Source organism: Palaemon carinicauda, chromosome 9 (genome assembly GCF_036898095.1).
Source record: "Palaemon carinicauda isolate YSFRI2023 chromosome 9, ASM3689809v2, whole genome shotgun sequence".
Classification (NCBI taxonomy): domain Eukaryota; kingdom Metazoa; phylum Arthropoda; class Malacostraca; order Decapoda; family Palaemonidae; genus Palaemon; species Palaemon carinicauda.
In genome coordinates, this window is record NC_090733.1 from 160,802,049 (window position 1) to 160,818,749 (window position 16,701).

The window sequence follows — 16,701 nt, forward strand, 5'->3', positions numbered from 1 at the left end:
ACAGGGAGGGAGAGGAATATGACAGAAACAAACAAATGTGATAAACTTTATACAGTAATCATTGTCACACTAGTACCATATATACTCATGTAACAGCCGATCTCGTGTATTGTGCGACCACCAAATTTTTACTCATAAAATATTTTATCATATATCTCGTGTATCATGTGAGTTACTTTTTGAGAAACTAAATTACTCCATTTATTTATTCCATCTTCAATTTCAATGGATTAGAAAATTAAAAGACAAGGTTGAAAGTGTCGTTAGTAATGTTATAATCATTGCGCAAACTCATACAACCACAATGACAACCGAACAAAAAAAAAAAACAAGAAAAAAAAACAGCTGTTTTGTTATGAACACTAGAATCAGATGGCAGCTGTTTTGTTTGCATATTGATATTGTATGATAGTAAAAGTAGATAAGATTGACATTTTTACATTATACCCTCATTCACTTTGGAGAAAAGATAAAGAAAATGTACTGCCAATATAAACTAACACGCTGTAAATGAAGGCAAGAAAACAAACGGCATTTGTAGCCGCTTCTCTGTATGGAATCGGGGAAAAATGTGTCCGAAACTGGAGGAAACAAAAGGGAAATTTATTGGCAAGCTATGAATTTACATATGGCCTAATTAAATGTAAATGCTGAATTTTGAACATAAAGTTTTAGTGCCTGACAAAAGAGAATATAGTTTTGTTATAAAACGATATAAATGATTTGTTGAGCTTCATAACCAAGCACTTCAGCGCTAATAATAATAATAATAATAATAATAATAATAATAATAATAAAAAAAAGAAACACTAAACTATTGTACACCGGCAACATGAATGAAACACCGGTTAACTTCTATATGCGATTTAACTCAACAGTAAATAAAATATGAGACAAATATTTCAAATGAAACTAGTGAAATTAGTATTTGGAAAATGATAGATCAGGTAATGATAGTTTCTTTTAAGAAATATTAAATACCCTTTGGTAGTCTGTCTTAATCAGCTGATTTGGAAAGCGTACAGGAGTGTCGATTGACTTTCAAACGTAAACAATGGAAAAGATTATAATTTGCAGGGTTTTATTTATGAATACATTACTAGAATATGAATATTACATGTATTATTATTGGATAATGTTAAGTACAAGAATCCAGTTTATTTAAAATATACAGTATAGCTCATTTTTTACCTAAGTAAATGGATATACAATTTAAACGACGACATAGCCTAGTCCAAGAGTGCACATGCTAATTTTATATCTTGTGTATGTTACGCGAGAATATACGGTACTCGTTTCAACTTAAAAATTATTTTCACTAGAGTACAGTAGAGGAATAAGCGCCAAGCAATTTCTAAGTTTTCATTCTGATTACAGTGAACCCTCGTTTATCGCGGTAGATAGGTTCCAGTCGCGGCCGCGATAGGTGAAAATCCGCGAAGTAGTGACACCATATTTACCTATTTATTCAACATGTATATTCAGACTTTTAAAACCTTCCCTTGTACGTAGTTCTGTTAACAAACTACCCTTTAATGTACAGAACACTTAATGCATGTACTACAGTACCCTAAACTAAAACAGGCACAAATATTAAAGGTGACGTATTTCCTAAACACGCTAAAAAGCACGATAAAAAATGGCAACCAATGTTTTGTTTACATTTATCTCTGATCATAATGAAGAAACAAACTGGAGGTAGAGCTTTGCTTATTACCCAGACATATTTCCCATACTTTTCCCTTAGAACTACATCACATCTTCCTACTTTAGAGATATATATATATATATATATATATATATATATATATATATATATATATATATATATATATATATATATATGTGTGTGTGTGTGTATATATATATATTTATATATATACACATATACATACCTACATATATACATAAATACATGCATACATATATATATATATATATATTACTGTATATATATGGGTTATGGAAAAAATCCGCGAAGTGGTGAATCCGCGATGGTCGAACCGCGAAGTAGCGAGGGTTCACTGTATCCCTATATTAACTGTAATACTGTACTGTATTTTCTGTGACCAAAATAAACTAATATTCATCAATTCTCCCTTAATAATTGTACTGTATTACTGTATTTACTATTAGACTAGATTAACACTTAATTTATAGAATTGATGTCCAAATTAATAAATTGGACACTCCACAATATATACAGCAAACCATGAAAGACAAGGGTTTTCAATATCTAAAAGAATGACTATAGGGTTTAAAATTCAGGCTGTCTCCAACAGTTCAGAAGTCGTTACCCTGCTTATTACATTGTAATCAACCTGCCCAGGGTTCATGCAAAGAAGCAGCTATGTTTAAAGAAACATACTTATTACATAGTGACAAGAAATGTATTGTACAGTAGTCACAAAATATTTCCCAAGCAAAGCTTTCAGAGAGATAAATAGCCAACATAAAATACATGAAAAGAATTGCTAAAGATTGTACTTAAAAATCCAACAATGTTTGTACAGTGCAGAATTTATAGGCTGTCTACTTTGCCTATGATCATTTTATTTTCTATTGTACAGTACAAGGAAATAGGATTCATACATTTTCTCTCAACTAACTTATATTGCTATTTGACACCATGACAAGTGTATGAGAGACAGGCAGAGACAGCAGGGCAAAACAAAGTACAACCACTTATGATGATTTCGCAATGGTACTCTGAAAGTAATCCTGTTTCTCATCCTACAAATATGACAAATTCGAAGATAATTTGTATTTTTCCTAACCATACAAACCTTAGCTATTTACAAAGGGTATTACTTTTAGCGCAGCTGAAATGGCGAGCCATTAGAATTTAACGAGGGTGTATTACCCCCGCGCTAGTTAGCGGGGGGGGGGGGGGGGGGTAGGGGAGTGGTAGCTAGCTACCCCTCCTCCCCCTCACACACCGGTGAATACTCACTTTCACTTAGAGGTAGGACTTGTCTTTGGGGACAGGGCTGGCGGGCAAATGTGTGTAAATAGCTAAGGTTTGTATGGTTAGGAAAAATACAAATTATCTTCGAATTTGTCATTTGTTCCGTAACCGAAATACAAACCACGCTATTTACAAAGGGTGACTTATCCCTTAGGAAGGGTGGAAAGTCCCCAGCCATACTGGCTTTGGCTTTACCCGGGGACTCAGAATCCAAGTGAGTCGCACTCGAGAAAAGGAGTCCCTGCACCTCACAAGTTCCTTGCTCCGCAAGGAACCATGTGGCCTACGTAAGCTTGTGTGTGAAGGAAGAAGTGTGACTCGTCCTAGGCAGTTGACCTGGAGTTCCAGAAGGAACTCTGGGTTAGGACGTTCCCAATACCACCTCGTCAGGGTATGGGGGACGCGACAGTATTGACTCAATACTCGGAACACAAGGAAGCATGGTTTACCTGCAGAGGTTCAAGGTCAGCTATGCAGAGACCAGGATGCTGCTTCCCCGTAGAGGGGATGATGAAGAAAGAAGTAAGGGCCAGACATACTTCTTTCGTTCATGCAGACTAAAACCTGATAACAATGCCCTCAACCTTCTGCTACCTGTCCAAAAGGGAGCCTGAGGTTAGACCAGCTGTTGTGTAGCCACCACAGAGCGATAGAAAACGTATCGAGACTCCTGTGGGTCACGCCCTGCAGGAAGCGGGCTGCGAAGGTCATCAGACGCTTCCAGACTCCAGCTTGTAGCACCTGCGTCACAGAGTAGTATTACTCGAAGGCGAGGGACGTTGCGATGTATCCAACATCGTGCTGTAGGGCGACGTGACGGGGGAGGGTCTGCAGACAGGACGAGATGAATGACCTTGAGTCCGGGCTGAAGAGGTATACTGGTGACTCTCCCCCCATGTCCTCCTTGTGTTCCCAAATCGGCTGCAACTGAGGACAAACTGCAGCTGTTCCCAGCGCTAACCTCTCGATTCCTTACTGGCAAGAAAGAGAAGGTCTTGGGACATCAGACACAGAATGGAGACTCGAAATCTTGAATGAATCGGACCGAAGGGCCGAGACCCTCAGATTCTGAGTCTAGCCAACAACTCAGGAGCGAGCCTGAATGTTGCCTTCCCCTCTTCCTTAGAAAGGGGGGAGTAGTAAGAGACCAAGAAGATTGCTTACACACTGGCCGTGGCCAGAGTGAGCAGAAGACCCAAGGCGGAATACAATCCGAGGCCTGTCGTAAAAGGGGTCTTGAGAAGATCTCTTAAAGGACTAAAAGTCCGAGCCATGCTCCAAGTTGGAGGTCTTCCTCCGACTGGGGCAGGGACGATCGTAGCTTCGCATGAGCGAGGATAGATCCAGCGGGCAGGAAAGTTATCCCTTTAAGCCTGAAGGTCAGGGAAAGGCTGAGCGACAGGCTTCATTGCCGAGAGCGGAAAGGAGTTTCCTCCCGCCGAAAGGCAATAAGACTGTTATTGCTGGAGAAGAGGCCTCAAGGGAAGGGGTATATCTCCCACGGCACCAACCACCTTAGACTCTTCACTTTGCCTGGGAGACCCCTGTGGATGACTATCGCAGATGACGCGACCTCCGTACCGCGACTGTAGCGGGTTGTCTCTTCTAGAGGAGGAAGCGTAGTGTCTCCAGGCATGAAGCCGAAGCGACGTCCCGGTTCGGGAGAGATGTCGCAGTGTGGTTGCTTGAGTAGTCTGCGCCGTGGGAGAAGCTCTCCCGGGAGTTCCGTCAGGGGAAGCAGAGGGTCCAGAAACCGTTCTGCGCGTAGTCCCAGTGGAGCTCTCCCATTGAAAGGTTGACAGACAACCTGGTCTTGTTGAGGCCCATTGTCCGCAGACAAAAAGGAGGGAAGACGCAGGCGTCGAAGTTGTCCCACCATCACCGGAATGCATCTTGCCAGTGTCTCGGGGACCGAGACTGGGGGGAAGACTAGCGGAAGCTTGAGGTTCCAAGCTGTCGCGATCAGGTCCCCCAGACCAGCACTTGCTGGTTACCCAAGGTCAAAGACCCATAGGTACACTCTCTCTATGAGGCTCTGCTCGGATAGTCTGAGAGAAACATTCCCCTGCCTGGAATGAGAGAGCCGATGGTGGTATTGAGAGAATCTCAATCATCCCGGTATCTCTACTGCAAGATGTGAAGGTGTGAAAATGCGTCCCCTGCTGGTTAGAATGAAGTCGACGCGCAACAGGGACACTCGGCAGTAGCTGTAGGATCTGAAGAGGGGCCAGACTAAGGTCCCTAAGCCTGCCTGAATGATGGAGAGGTATCCTTCAGGTCTTGACCATAGGCCTGGACCGGAACATGCCCCCCCCCCTTTCCTTTGACGAGTCCGAGAACCGCATCAAGAATGTGGGGAAAGGACGAGAATATCCACTACCATCAAGAGGCTCCATAGGTCAACACCCATTGCAGGTCTAATAGTTCCGCTGGTCCCATAAGGCCAGGGAGTCCGGTTAAACATTGCCTGAAGCCACCGGAACTTGGATCGCCCCACATGGAACTTATCCTGAGGCGACCGTTCGGACTATAGACGGGTCAATGAGGAAAGAAGAACTAGGAAACATTTCAAGGTAGGGCTGAAAGCTCTGCTTGACTGAGAACAGGTACTGCGACTCTCCTCAGTCTTGCCACAGTCAACCGAAAGGAAGGCTCGGAGGATGTGGTAACAGAATCTGGCGTCCCCAGGTGGTCACCCATCCAAGTACCGACGTTGCTTAACCTCGCTGGATGGACGAGAAGCGGGGTTTCCAATGTGGTAAGGCGGTTGACTCAATATCATGGCCAGATACTCCAGATGTTGAGGCAGAGGAAGAGAAGGCTCCAAGCAAAATACCATGAGCCCACACCTCATGGTAAGCATCCAGAAGCTTGTCCCGGCGCTGAAGAAGGTCGAAACCCGAGCCTACAGGAGTTGACCAGCCCTCCAAACAGCAGAGGGGGCGGAAGCCTGCCCCTGAGCGGCCAAGAGGAAGGCAGGGAGAGTTCTCTGGGGAAACAAACCTGCTATGCCACGGCGGGATAGCCACACTGCATCATAAGCAGGAATACTTGCAGTCTAGGCTGAATTCGACGAGCACCCTGGAAGATGGATGGAATGGAAACTGAAAGTACCCGTCCTTCCGATCCAGGGTTTTTAAGGAGTCCTGTCGCCTCGTTACCAGTCTGATCGATTCTGCTGGCCGAAGTTTGTTCGACAAACTTGATCTGGGCTGAGAGGTCGACTATGGACATCCCCTCTCAGATCCTTCCTTACAAGAAAGGATCGACTGAGGGGGCCGGGGGTGAAGCCGTCGATGATCCTAAGGAAGACCTTCGCCTAAGGTATGGATCATTCTGCCCAACCGGGCAATTCTGGTGACGCTATGGCATAGAGGTTCAGAGACACTAAATTCGCTGACAGAGACGGCAGGCGCGATATCCTTGGCTACTCACAGAGAATATGCGGGAATGGGCATCGGGAAGCTGTCATTCGGATGAGTAACCTTAAGCATCCTCCCAGCGAAAAACCTGCAATCCTAGAGTTCGTGAACTCCTTTTAGGACTATGCCCCCCCGGGGGAGTCTCCCGTGCCATTTGTTCCTGACAGGAGAAAACTGCAATTGGACACCTTGTCCCAGTTGTCGTAGCCGATAACTTAGGCCAACGTGGTTGAAAGAAAAGGCGCTGGAGCCCTGCAGAGTCTGGAAGAAAGCGCCTTGGAGGAGTGAAACCGGAAGTCGATTTACTCCGCACAGCAGCTGTCTAAGTCTCTGTCCTTGGGCACAAACAAACTCTTCTCAAGGATGGAAGGGTGTCTGAGGTCGTCGACCTCCACAGATGAGACACCCGAAGGAAGCCCTCAGTCAGCGCGTCCAGATGGTACAACATCGAGCTTGTCCGCAAGTTAGATACTAACGACGAAAGGCCAAGGTGCCTGAGCTCAAGAGGAGGAAAGTACCCTTGATCTTCCTGTAGATTCCTTGAACCAAACCTCGGGCCGTAACCGAGGAGGGAAAGAACCTGGTAAGCTCCCAGAGGAAGAGGTAAGCAGTCACCCCTTGTCCGATGGAGAAATCTCGAACGGAAAGCCCCCCCCGCCAAAAATCCTTCCAGGGAATGACGGGGAAGGGCTAACCCAGGTTCAGGAATAGAGGAGTGTTGTTCAGATCTCTCTTAAGTTTCTCCTATTCTGCAAGTGCCATGCTCTGTGTTTACGGGGTGAGACAGTGTTCTGGAAATACACTCCAGAAGAACTCGCCAGGCTGGTCATGCTGCGAAAACCCCATTGGGAATCGTGGTCGCAATTGCCCTGGAGCTCGCGCGACGGGAATTCCTGGTGGTCGGCGGGCGATAACCCATAGACGAGCAATGGATACTGCAAGAAATAAGCCGACATTTGTGCGAAGAAACACTGTAGGTTCGCGCGACGGAACATCATCCGTCTGCGCGATGGAAAAAAACCGTTGGTTCGCGCGTGGGCGAACATTGGAGAGCATGAGCGTAGACGTGCAGGCACGTGGGCGTGCGGTTGCACGGGCGAGCGGTCGCGCGGACGCGCGGTTGCACGGGCGAGCGGTCGCGCGGACGCGCAGGCGAGCGGGCGCGCAGGCGAGCGGTCACGCGGGCGCGCAGGCGAGCGGTCACGCGGGCGCGCAGGCGAGCGGTCACGCAGGCGCGCAGGCGAGCGGTCACGCGGGCGCGCAGGCGAGCGGTCGCGAGGGTGGGCAGGTGGATGAGAGCGAGTCCGAGGCGGCGAACGCAAGCGTTAGCGCGATGGCGAGGAAACGCGCTGCCGCGTGGGCGAGGAGGACTGCTGGCGAAATGGATCAACAAGCGATCGGTGGTGAGCGCTAACTCACAGGTTGGCGATGGCGCGTTGTGATATGCCGACGCGATGGTCGAGCAGTATGCACAGGTGAGCGATCGTGTGATGGCGAGCAGTATGCGAAGGTGAGCGATCGCGAGCAGTGATCAGCATGCGAAGGTGAGCGATCGCGAGCAGTGATCAGCATGCGCAGGGTCGCGCGATGGTGGTCAGCATGCCAGGGTCTCACGATGGCAATCAGCATGCGCAGGTTGGTGGTCGCGCGATGGCGAACAGCCTCTGCAGGTGGGCGATCGCGTGATGGCGAACAGCATACGCAGTTGAGGGTCGCGCGATGGTGATCAGCATGCGCAGGGTTGAGCGATGGTGATCAGCATCCGCAGGTGTGCGGTCGCGCGATGGCGATCAGCATCCGCAGTTGAGGGTCGTGCGATGGCGATCAGCATCCGCAGTTGAGGGTCGCGCGATGGCGATCAGCATCCGCAGGTGAGGGTCGCGCGATGGCGATCAGCATCCGCCGTTGAGGGTCGCGCGATGGCGATCAGCATCCGCAGTTGAGGGTAGCGCGATGGCGATCAGCATCCGCAGTTGAGGGTCGCGCGATGGCGATCAGTATCCGCAGTTTGAGGGTCGCGCGATGGCGATCAGCATCCGCAGTTTGAGGGTCGCGCGATGGCGATCAGCATCCGCAGTAGAGGGTTGTGCGATGGCGATCAGCATCCGTAGTTGAGGGTCGCGCGATGGTGATCAGCATGCGCATGTGAGCTAGTAGCTGGCGAACCATGTTCCTTCAGAAGTGTTGGAGAACGTTGGCACGCCGGCTGTAACACACGTGGGCGATTCGGAGATCGCTGGCGGGCTGATGATCGCTGACGAGCTGATGATCGCTGACGAGCTGATGATCGCTGATGAGCAGAAGGCTACGCGTGGAAGCCTGCGCAAAGAAGAAGAGTCCTTGACCCCGACCTGAACCGAAGTTCTAGATCGCGAGGGCGAACGTGGGCGCACAGGGCGCGTAACAGGAACCAACAGGAACCGCAGGGAAGATCATCTTGAAAGCGCTGACGAACAGGAGAGCGCTGATGAGCAGAAGGGCGCGCAGGGAAACCCTGACACGCAAGGGAAGAACCCCCGTGGGGGCAACCCTTTGCCCCGAAGGGATCGTTGTCCGCCGGGAGACTGATGTCCGTCGGAAGACCGCTGTCCGTCGGGCAGACCGTTGTCCGTCGGGAAGACCGTTGCCCGTCGGAAGACGAGATCAGACTGCTGTCCATCTGCACCAAGGCGGAAGATCGAGAAAAAGGAGTTGTAGGCTGCAAACGGAGATCCAAAAAGGCGCCTCAAGCACCCTTATAGGGAGATGAGAGGCCCTTACGACGAGGCGGACGGTGGGCCTTACGGCGAGGGAGGCCAACAGCAACAGCAACAGAAGAAACCTCCGAAGAGGAGTCTCTATGAGTGTACTCTCGCGAACGAAAGAGAAACACTTCGTTTAAGAGACTGGTCAGCCAGTGACCTAAAAGGAGCAATCCTCCGAAGAGGAGCTCCTGCAGTTGCCCAGCCCCTTGAGCGAAACTGCAAGTGCGACCGCTCAGCACCAAGAGCATAGTCGCACGAAAAAAAGGCAAGAGAAGAACCCCCCAAAAGGGGAAAAACTCAAGCCTGGACAGTAAAAACTTCCCTCGGAAGGAAAGTTATCCGCCCAAGGAGGCAAGCCTCCTGACTGTTCTAAAATGAACTGGAGAGCTGTCCGTCGACACGGGAGTACTACCAGTAGAAGGAGACACGCCCCTGACGAAAATACAAGGGGGGAGGCAGCAACAGCCGAATCCCCAGGACTCCTCCAGACAGCTCACACTGTTGCTATATTACAGAAACTAACTATATCGGTAACTGTAAAAAAAAAAAAAAAAAAAATAATATTAGTACACATTCATTCCCCCGGGAAGGCTCCGAAGAGGAATCCCGAGGAAAAGGAACAAGAATTACACAACAGGCACGTGCCCTCACAACCACTTACACTCGCGGAAGGAGAGCTGTAACCAAAACAGAATTATAACAATTATAATTATGTAACTATGTAATTATGTAATTTAAAAATGAATGAACACTAAAGAAAGAACGAAAACCCCGAAAGGAATCGTTCTAAACAAAAAACAACTACAATTAGATTCATAACTAATTGATACAAACGTACGGCGTAGCAACCCCCCACACGGAAAGGAAGCTAGGCTACAAGGGCGTAGTAACACGTAGTAAAAGGGTGAACGACCTCAAGAGAGAGAGAGAGAGAGAAAGACATAAGTCAAACTCGATCGCCACCCATAAAATACGCCGTGGTGGCCTAACTGCCGAGGCCTCCACGTAGATATCGTACACTAGACACACATCTGAAAAGGAAACTTACTTATTTCTATACTCAAATATATATACAAACATGAAAACATGTTCACATATATATATATGAGTAAATGAAAAGTAAGCGATTAAGTAAAGACAAAACAGACAATGGCTGCCAAGCGAGGACCAAGACAGAGACGTCTGTCACAGTCCGAGCCAAAAGTTAAAGTGAGTATTCACCGGTGTGTGAGGGGGAGGAGGGGTAGCTAGCTACCACTCCCCTACCCCCCCGCTAACTAGCGCGGGGGTAATACACCCTCGTTAAATTCTAATGGCTCGCCATTTCAGCTACGCTAAAAGTAATACCCTTTGTAAATAGCGTGGTTTGTATTTCGGTTACGGAACAAATAGAATATTTATCGACCTATAGCAACTCCCTTCCCCAATAATGCCTCCTACCTTACCTACAAGGTATAAGATTACATGTAAAAAACCTTGTTAGATTTCAAATATCCTCACACTAATGGTACTCATGAGATGTTGCTAAACATGACAAATCTGGGAACAATTTGTATTTTTCCTAACGATACTAACCTTTAGCTATTTATATGGGTATTAGGATGAGCCATTAGAAAATTAGCAAGGGTTAACACCCATCCAGCTAGTTAACAGGAGGTAGGGGTAGTAATTACCTCCTTTTCCTCACACACCAGTGATTATACTTCATTTGCTTGATGGTAGGACTTCAAGGGGGCCGAAAAAGGCAGGCAATTTTGAAAAAATAGCTAAAGGTTTGTATCGTTAGGAAAAATACAAACTGTTTCCAAATTTGTCATTTGTTCCTTAACTGGAATATAAATCTAAATCTACACAATTTGTATGGGTATGACTCATTCCTTAGGAGGGTGGACGTCCCTGCCATTCTGTCTTTTTGGCATTGCCCGGGGATCCCTTTGTGTGTGAGGCACATGAAGAAGAAAACCCTAACACATCGCTAACCTTACTATACAAGGTCTGCGGCCTACACATACTGTGTGTGTGTGGAGATATTAGCAATGTGACTGTCAAGGTACAGATTCAACTGAAGTCACCAAGACATTCCCAATAGTCTTACTCTCCTCTGAAGGTTGTTGGGGAACTGGTGAAGGCTGATGAACAGGAACATCAGCTACCAGGACCCGATGAGGAGGCTACCAACGAGCTGTCGATCAGCGAGCAGGTGAAGGGTGAGCAGGCAATCAGCGATCAGGTGAATTGCGAGCAGGCGATCAGTTAGCAGGTGAGTAGTGAGTTGGCGAATGACGAGCAGGAAAACAGCACCTAGGAGATCAACGAGTTGGAGAACAGTGAATAGTCGACTGACAATCTACAGCAGGGAGGTTACCATCAGGAGAGGATTGCGAACGAAACCTCGTTGGCGAGTCATGAACACAGATTCATTGATGAGCAGGGGAATGGCTGAAGGACGAGAATCAGATGAACAAAGAGGATTATTGAAGCTGAAGAACCAAACAGTCGACATTAGAAACATGACTGAGGCGAAGAGGTGGGCGAGTTCGGCAAGGGCGGCGACCACAACGACGAGCCTCCAGAGGGTCAGGCAGGTCAGCAGAAGTCCTCCGTAGATGAGTCTCTGTGGGTGGTCTCCCTCGTGAACAAGGGACATGATCACTCACTGGAGACACGCTTTGGACTTTGCTCCTCCCCCGAAGGCTTGGCAGCAGCAGACGGAGTAGAGGAAGAGGCAAGAGCGGAGTCTGCATGCAGGGCAACGGATGAAGCCTCGGAAACAACCATCTCAACCAGAGACAACAGATCCACCTCAAACTCGGAAGAATGCTGCAATCCCACACTTCGCTGAAGAAGTCCAAGCAACACCTCCTTGGAAGGTTGACCAGGCAAACCCAGGGACAGCCACACCTGAGACATAGGAGAAACTGGCAAGGTCTCTACCAGGGGACGAATGCATGAAAGAATGATTTGAGGTTTTCTGGCATCCTGACATCAAAGGTCATTGACGCCGATATCGTTTATTATATATGAAGAATAAAAGAATATTCAATTAAAACCATAAAAGCAAATATATCATAAATGTTTAATAGCCTTCAGAAGACCTGCTTCTGAAATAAATTTAAAAATGCCGCTAATCGTACGACACATGTCCAAGAATCTTGACATGGATGAACCTACCATCCTCAACTTGAGCATCAAAAAGATATCTATTTCGTTCTATGCTATAAGTGGGGCATTCAGTCAACAAATGCCTCACTGTCAAGGGTATCAAACAGTCATCGCAATATGGCTGATGTTGGCCAGCCAGCAAAAACTCATGTAGACATTCGAGTATGACCAATGCAAAGACGACAAAGAGTAGTCTCCTACTTTCGGGGCATCCCGTTACACCTCTAAAGGGGATATAACATAACTTATTTCTCTCATCTTATTTTCAAGTAAACTAACCCAATATTGTTGTCTACTATAAACAAAATTCTTAATTGTAGGTAAAAAAAAAAATCTCAGCTGCAGCATTCTTTGCCAGTGAATCAGGCTTCTCATTTCCACACACATCTACGTGTGCCGGAACCCAGCAAAATCAAACTGTTATAACTTTCATGCCAATAATTACAAGCCACTCTAAAATCTTTAAAACTAAACAATTATTGGAATTATAAACTTCTAAAGTTTGCAGGACACTTCTTGCATCACTAAAAATAGTAAAATTGCCCTCGTCTTTTAACTCTATTTTCTCAATAGCTGTTAGTATGCCATATACAATACCTGTAGTTAGGCAGTGAATATAGAGGATGCTAGACGAAGTGCACCTCTACAATTAAAAGCACTACTATATACTCCACATCCAATGCCAGCACCAGATTTTGAGCCATCAGTATATATAAAAGTCTATTCCATGTTTTCTTCAACGTGTTCCATAAAGAGCAACCTGGCTTCGTAGTCAGTCATGTTCTTTTTTATACCAATAAAATATTTACAAAAAGATATATCCAGTAATTTCCATGGAGGGGCTGATGATATTCTACATGGGAGCAATTCATTTCTACCTATATCTAAACTGTCTACTAATGTTTTAACCCAGAAACCAAAAGGTTGAAGAGATCTTGGGTGCAACTCAAAATATCTACAATACCTTACAAGGTTTGCAGTCTGAAAGGCTAAAGAATTAGAAAGTCTTTGCAACCTAAACCAATACCAAAATGACAGAAGACTTCCAGTAAAGGTCTTAAGGCATTTCTCCAGCGTCAACAAGGAGGCTTGCGATAGGCGAAGTTCTAAAAGCTCCCGTGGATAATCTGATACCAGCATGGTGTATAGAATCTAAAACTTTTCATCGGCTTGGGGTGGCTGAGGCATATATTTCACACCCATAACTAATTTTTGAAGAAATTAAGGCCTTGTATAATTTCAAGTTTTACGGTCTGCCCCCATGATGTGTGGGACAAAACTTTCAAAAGATTCAGAACGTTATCTCCTGTGGAATATTTTCTCTTGATTTTAAAGAGTGCATGGCTGTTTGGTTTATTCAGTAGTCTTTTGGCATGACCACAAAAATACTTTAAAAAAGAGCAGCACCAAAATCCCAAATGAGCATTGCAAACAAAGATGCCTAACTAATACTAAAGTGACACATAACGACTACTCCACAGCGTAGGTTGCTCTCAGCATCAAGTCGTTTTAGTCAAAGACTTTTACCAGTGGACGTTAAGCGGTAACTGTATTACTATGCTAAAATCCTTGTAAAACTTGGTTTTCAACTGAAATTGTTAGCAATTGGTTATGAAACCATTACGCCATACTGATGTCACAGTTCTCAGCCAATAAACTGTAATTACTACCGATTGTGGTTGCGTAAGAAAGTGAGTTAAAGGCCTCATTAAAAGTAAACATTGCCATAGAGGACTTCGAAAACATTTGAGGTAAAATCTTATCAACCCCATTTAATTCCACCTTGTTCAATCTATCATATAAAAATTATACTTTTTCTATAGCTTTTCACGTGCTCTTTCAATGCAGGTAATCATTCAATTCAATATCGAGTGTGTCATGCTTCTGAAGTTTTAACTAGGATCCCCATATTTTGTGTAATTTTTCGTGGATTTATTATGCGTCCCAGAGAATAATATATAGAGAAGAAAAGGTTAGTTTTACCATTATCTACCGATTTGCCAATAAATTTTCCCAAGTCAAAAACCTTGGTTCCCACTTGGGTGGCCCCCATTTTCGTAGGATATATTAGGGTATATCTTTATATCTTATTAACTACTTATTTGCGAGGGAAATAATGGTCATTTTCTAGGAAAACAAGTTTTCCAATATATATATATATATATATACCCAAAATTTGATAAAGTTTTCCTGGGGTTTACTATAATACCGAATAGTGTTTCCAAGTGTACTCTCAAGCAAGAGATCTCTAACCCAAGACAGTGGTACAGAGGATATGGCACTATCCAAAACTAGAGAACAATGGTTTGATTTTGCATTGCCCTTCTCCTAGAAGATCTGCTTACCATGGCTAAAGTCTCTCACTACCCTTACCATGAGGGAAGTAACCACTAAACAATTACAGTGCAGTAGTTAACCCCTTGGGTGAAGAAGAATTGTTGGGGTGTATGTACGATAGCAGCCACCGGTATGTACTATCATGTCTAACTTAAAATACAGCAGTGTAAAGGGACATCCCTTACACTGCGTTAGCTCCCCCCGCCTTAGGTAAGTATAAGGCTTGTAGGTTAGGTTAGGGGCAAAAGTTTAGGTTAGTTGATGTTCATTTTTAATCAATGCAGGAGGAACTGACCACAGCAGCCACCTGTATGTACTATCATGTCTAACTTAGAATACGGCGGTGTAGAGGGACCCCCCTTACACTGTATTAGCCCCCCCCCCCTTAGGTAAGTATACAGCTTGTAGGTTAGGTTAGGGGGAAAAGTTTAGGTTAGTTGATGTCCATTTTTAATCAATGCGTGAGGAACTGACCGCTGATATACAAAGGCTCCGAATTGTTTGGTAATCTCAGTGTTGTCGGGTGTATGAGGTCAGTGGAGAAAGAACCGACCAAAATATTCAGTGTATGTGTAGGCAAAGGGAAAGTGAAACGTAACCAAAAATTAGTTTCACATACAGTACTGTATTTAACATTCATTTTGACTCTTCTCAACATTGTGATCTACCATAGTAAATTCTTGAGTATATTTTCCCCCCTCCTGAACCCGCGGTTACCACAGGGTGGCCCTCATTATCTGTGGATATATTAGGGTATATCTTATTACTTATTAGCTCCAAAAAATAGATGTAATTTTCCAAAAAGGTGAGTTTTCCTAATGAAAAACTTTTATATATATAAAAACGGGTCTATAGCCTAACCTTTCACTTTTGGTAAATATCCATAGAGACTAGGTAATGGAACGAAGCCGTAACGTACAAACTTTAACGACGACTGACTAATCCTAAAGTTAACATGACCTATATAAAAAAAAACTGAACGAATTACGTTTCCTAGGTAGCTCATCCATAAAACATTTAGGTTACTTCAATTTTCACACATTTCATTCAGTGATAAAAGTAATCTACATAGCTAAATACTCATAAAAGTGTTAGACAAAAAAATATTTGGTCAAATAAGCGTGTCATAAAATCAGGTTCTACACTTGTACAAAACCGAAGTGTTATAAGAAAATACAAGAGCGAATAAAAACCCCATAGGCAAAAGCCCCTCACCAGATCTAATAGGAGGATAGTACCCAGGATAATTTAGTGCATGGTTAAGCGAGGAATTTGGGTCTGATGCAACATTACAAGAATTAGGATAAGCAGGAAAATTATGGGTTTTTGTGTTTTCACCATCGTCACTGATCTCGCCCTCTTCGGGTCCGTCGTCGTTGATGATGTTGTCCTGTTCCCTGCCGTTTTCCGTCGCTGTGTCCGATATTTCTTCCAAATCCTCCATCTTCTCTTCTGTTCTTTCCCTGCGAAGCAAAAAAATCCTATCCCGTTTCACTAATGAAATATAACATGAACTTCCTAATCATCCTCGTCGTAGCTTGCCCACTTTAACTACGAAGGACGTTTTACGATGTGCCAGTGTTGCCAGATGGGTTAGTGTAAAAATTCCCAAAACTCATGATAAAAAATCTCCAAAACAACCCAAAAATCCCCATTTCCACAAATATATTATCTTCTGATCATGTAGGCTTTACTCACATAGAAATTACTCACCAGACTTCATGTAGAGTGCAAGCAAACTAATTGCAACAATACAAAGATTTACTAATTTTTGTTTATTCTTCGTAGAAATTTGTACAGAATATCCCCATTAGACACCATAAATTCCCAAATCTAGGGATGAATTTCCATATCTGGCAACACTGCAATGTGCTAAAACATAACTATGCCACACAACAGGAGTAGGTCCTCACGATTTTCATTGGGATTAATGTTTCTCGTCCTTTCCTTGGTTAGAAATAATTACCTCTCAAGTTATGTCTCTTTTGTAAATTCAAATTAAACCTATAAAATTTTGTGCAAATGCTATACCATATGTAGTTTTAAGATTCTAATTACCTTAATGACA

General features: G+C 44.8%; 1 protein-coding gene across 1 annotated transcript in view; it reads right to left on the reverse strand.

The window, feature by feature from the left end:
- Nucleotides 1-16,203, reverse strand: part of LOC137647316 (serine-rich adhesin for platelets-like) — a 38,716-nt gene extending 22,513 nt beyond the window's left edge. Inside the window, exon 1 of the mRNA XM_068380713.1 lies at nucleotides 15,972-16,203. Within this exon, the coding sequence (XP_068236814.1) occupies nucleotides 15,972-16,077 (106 nt within the window). The 5' untranslated portion in view covers nucleotides 16,078-16,203. The remainder of the gene's footprint in view (nucleotides 1-15,971) is intronic.
- Between the last annotated feature and the right edge of the window lie 498 nt (nucleotides 16,204-16,701).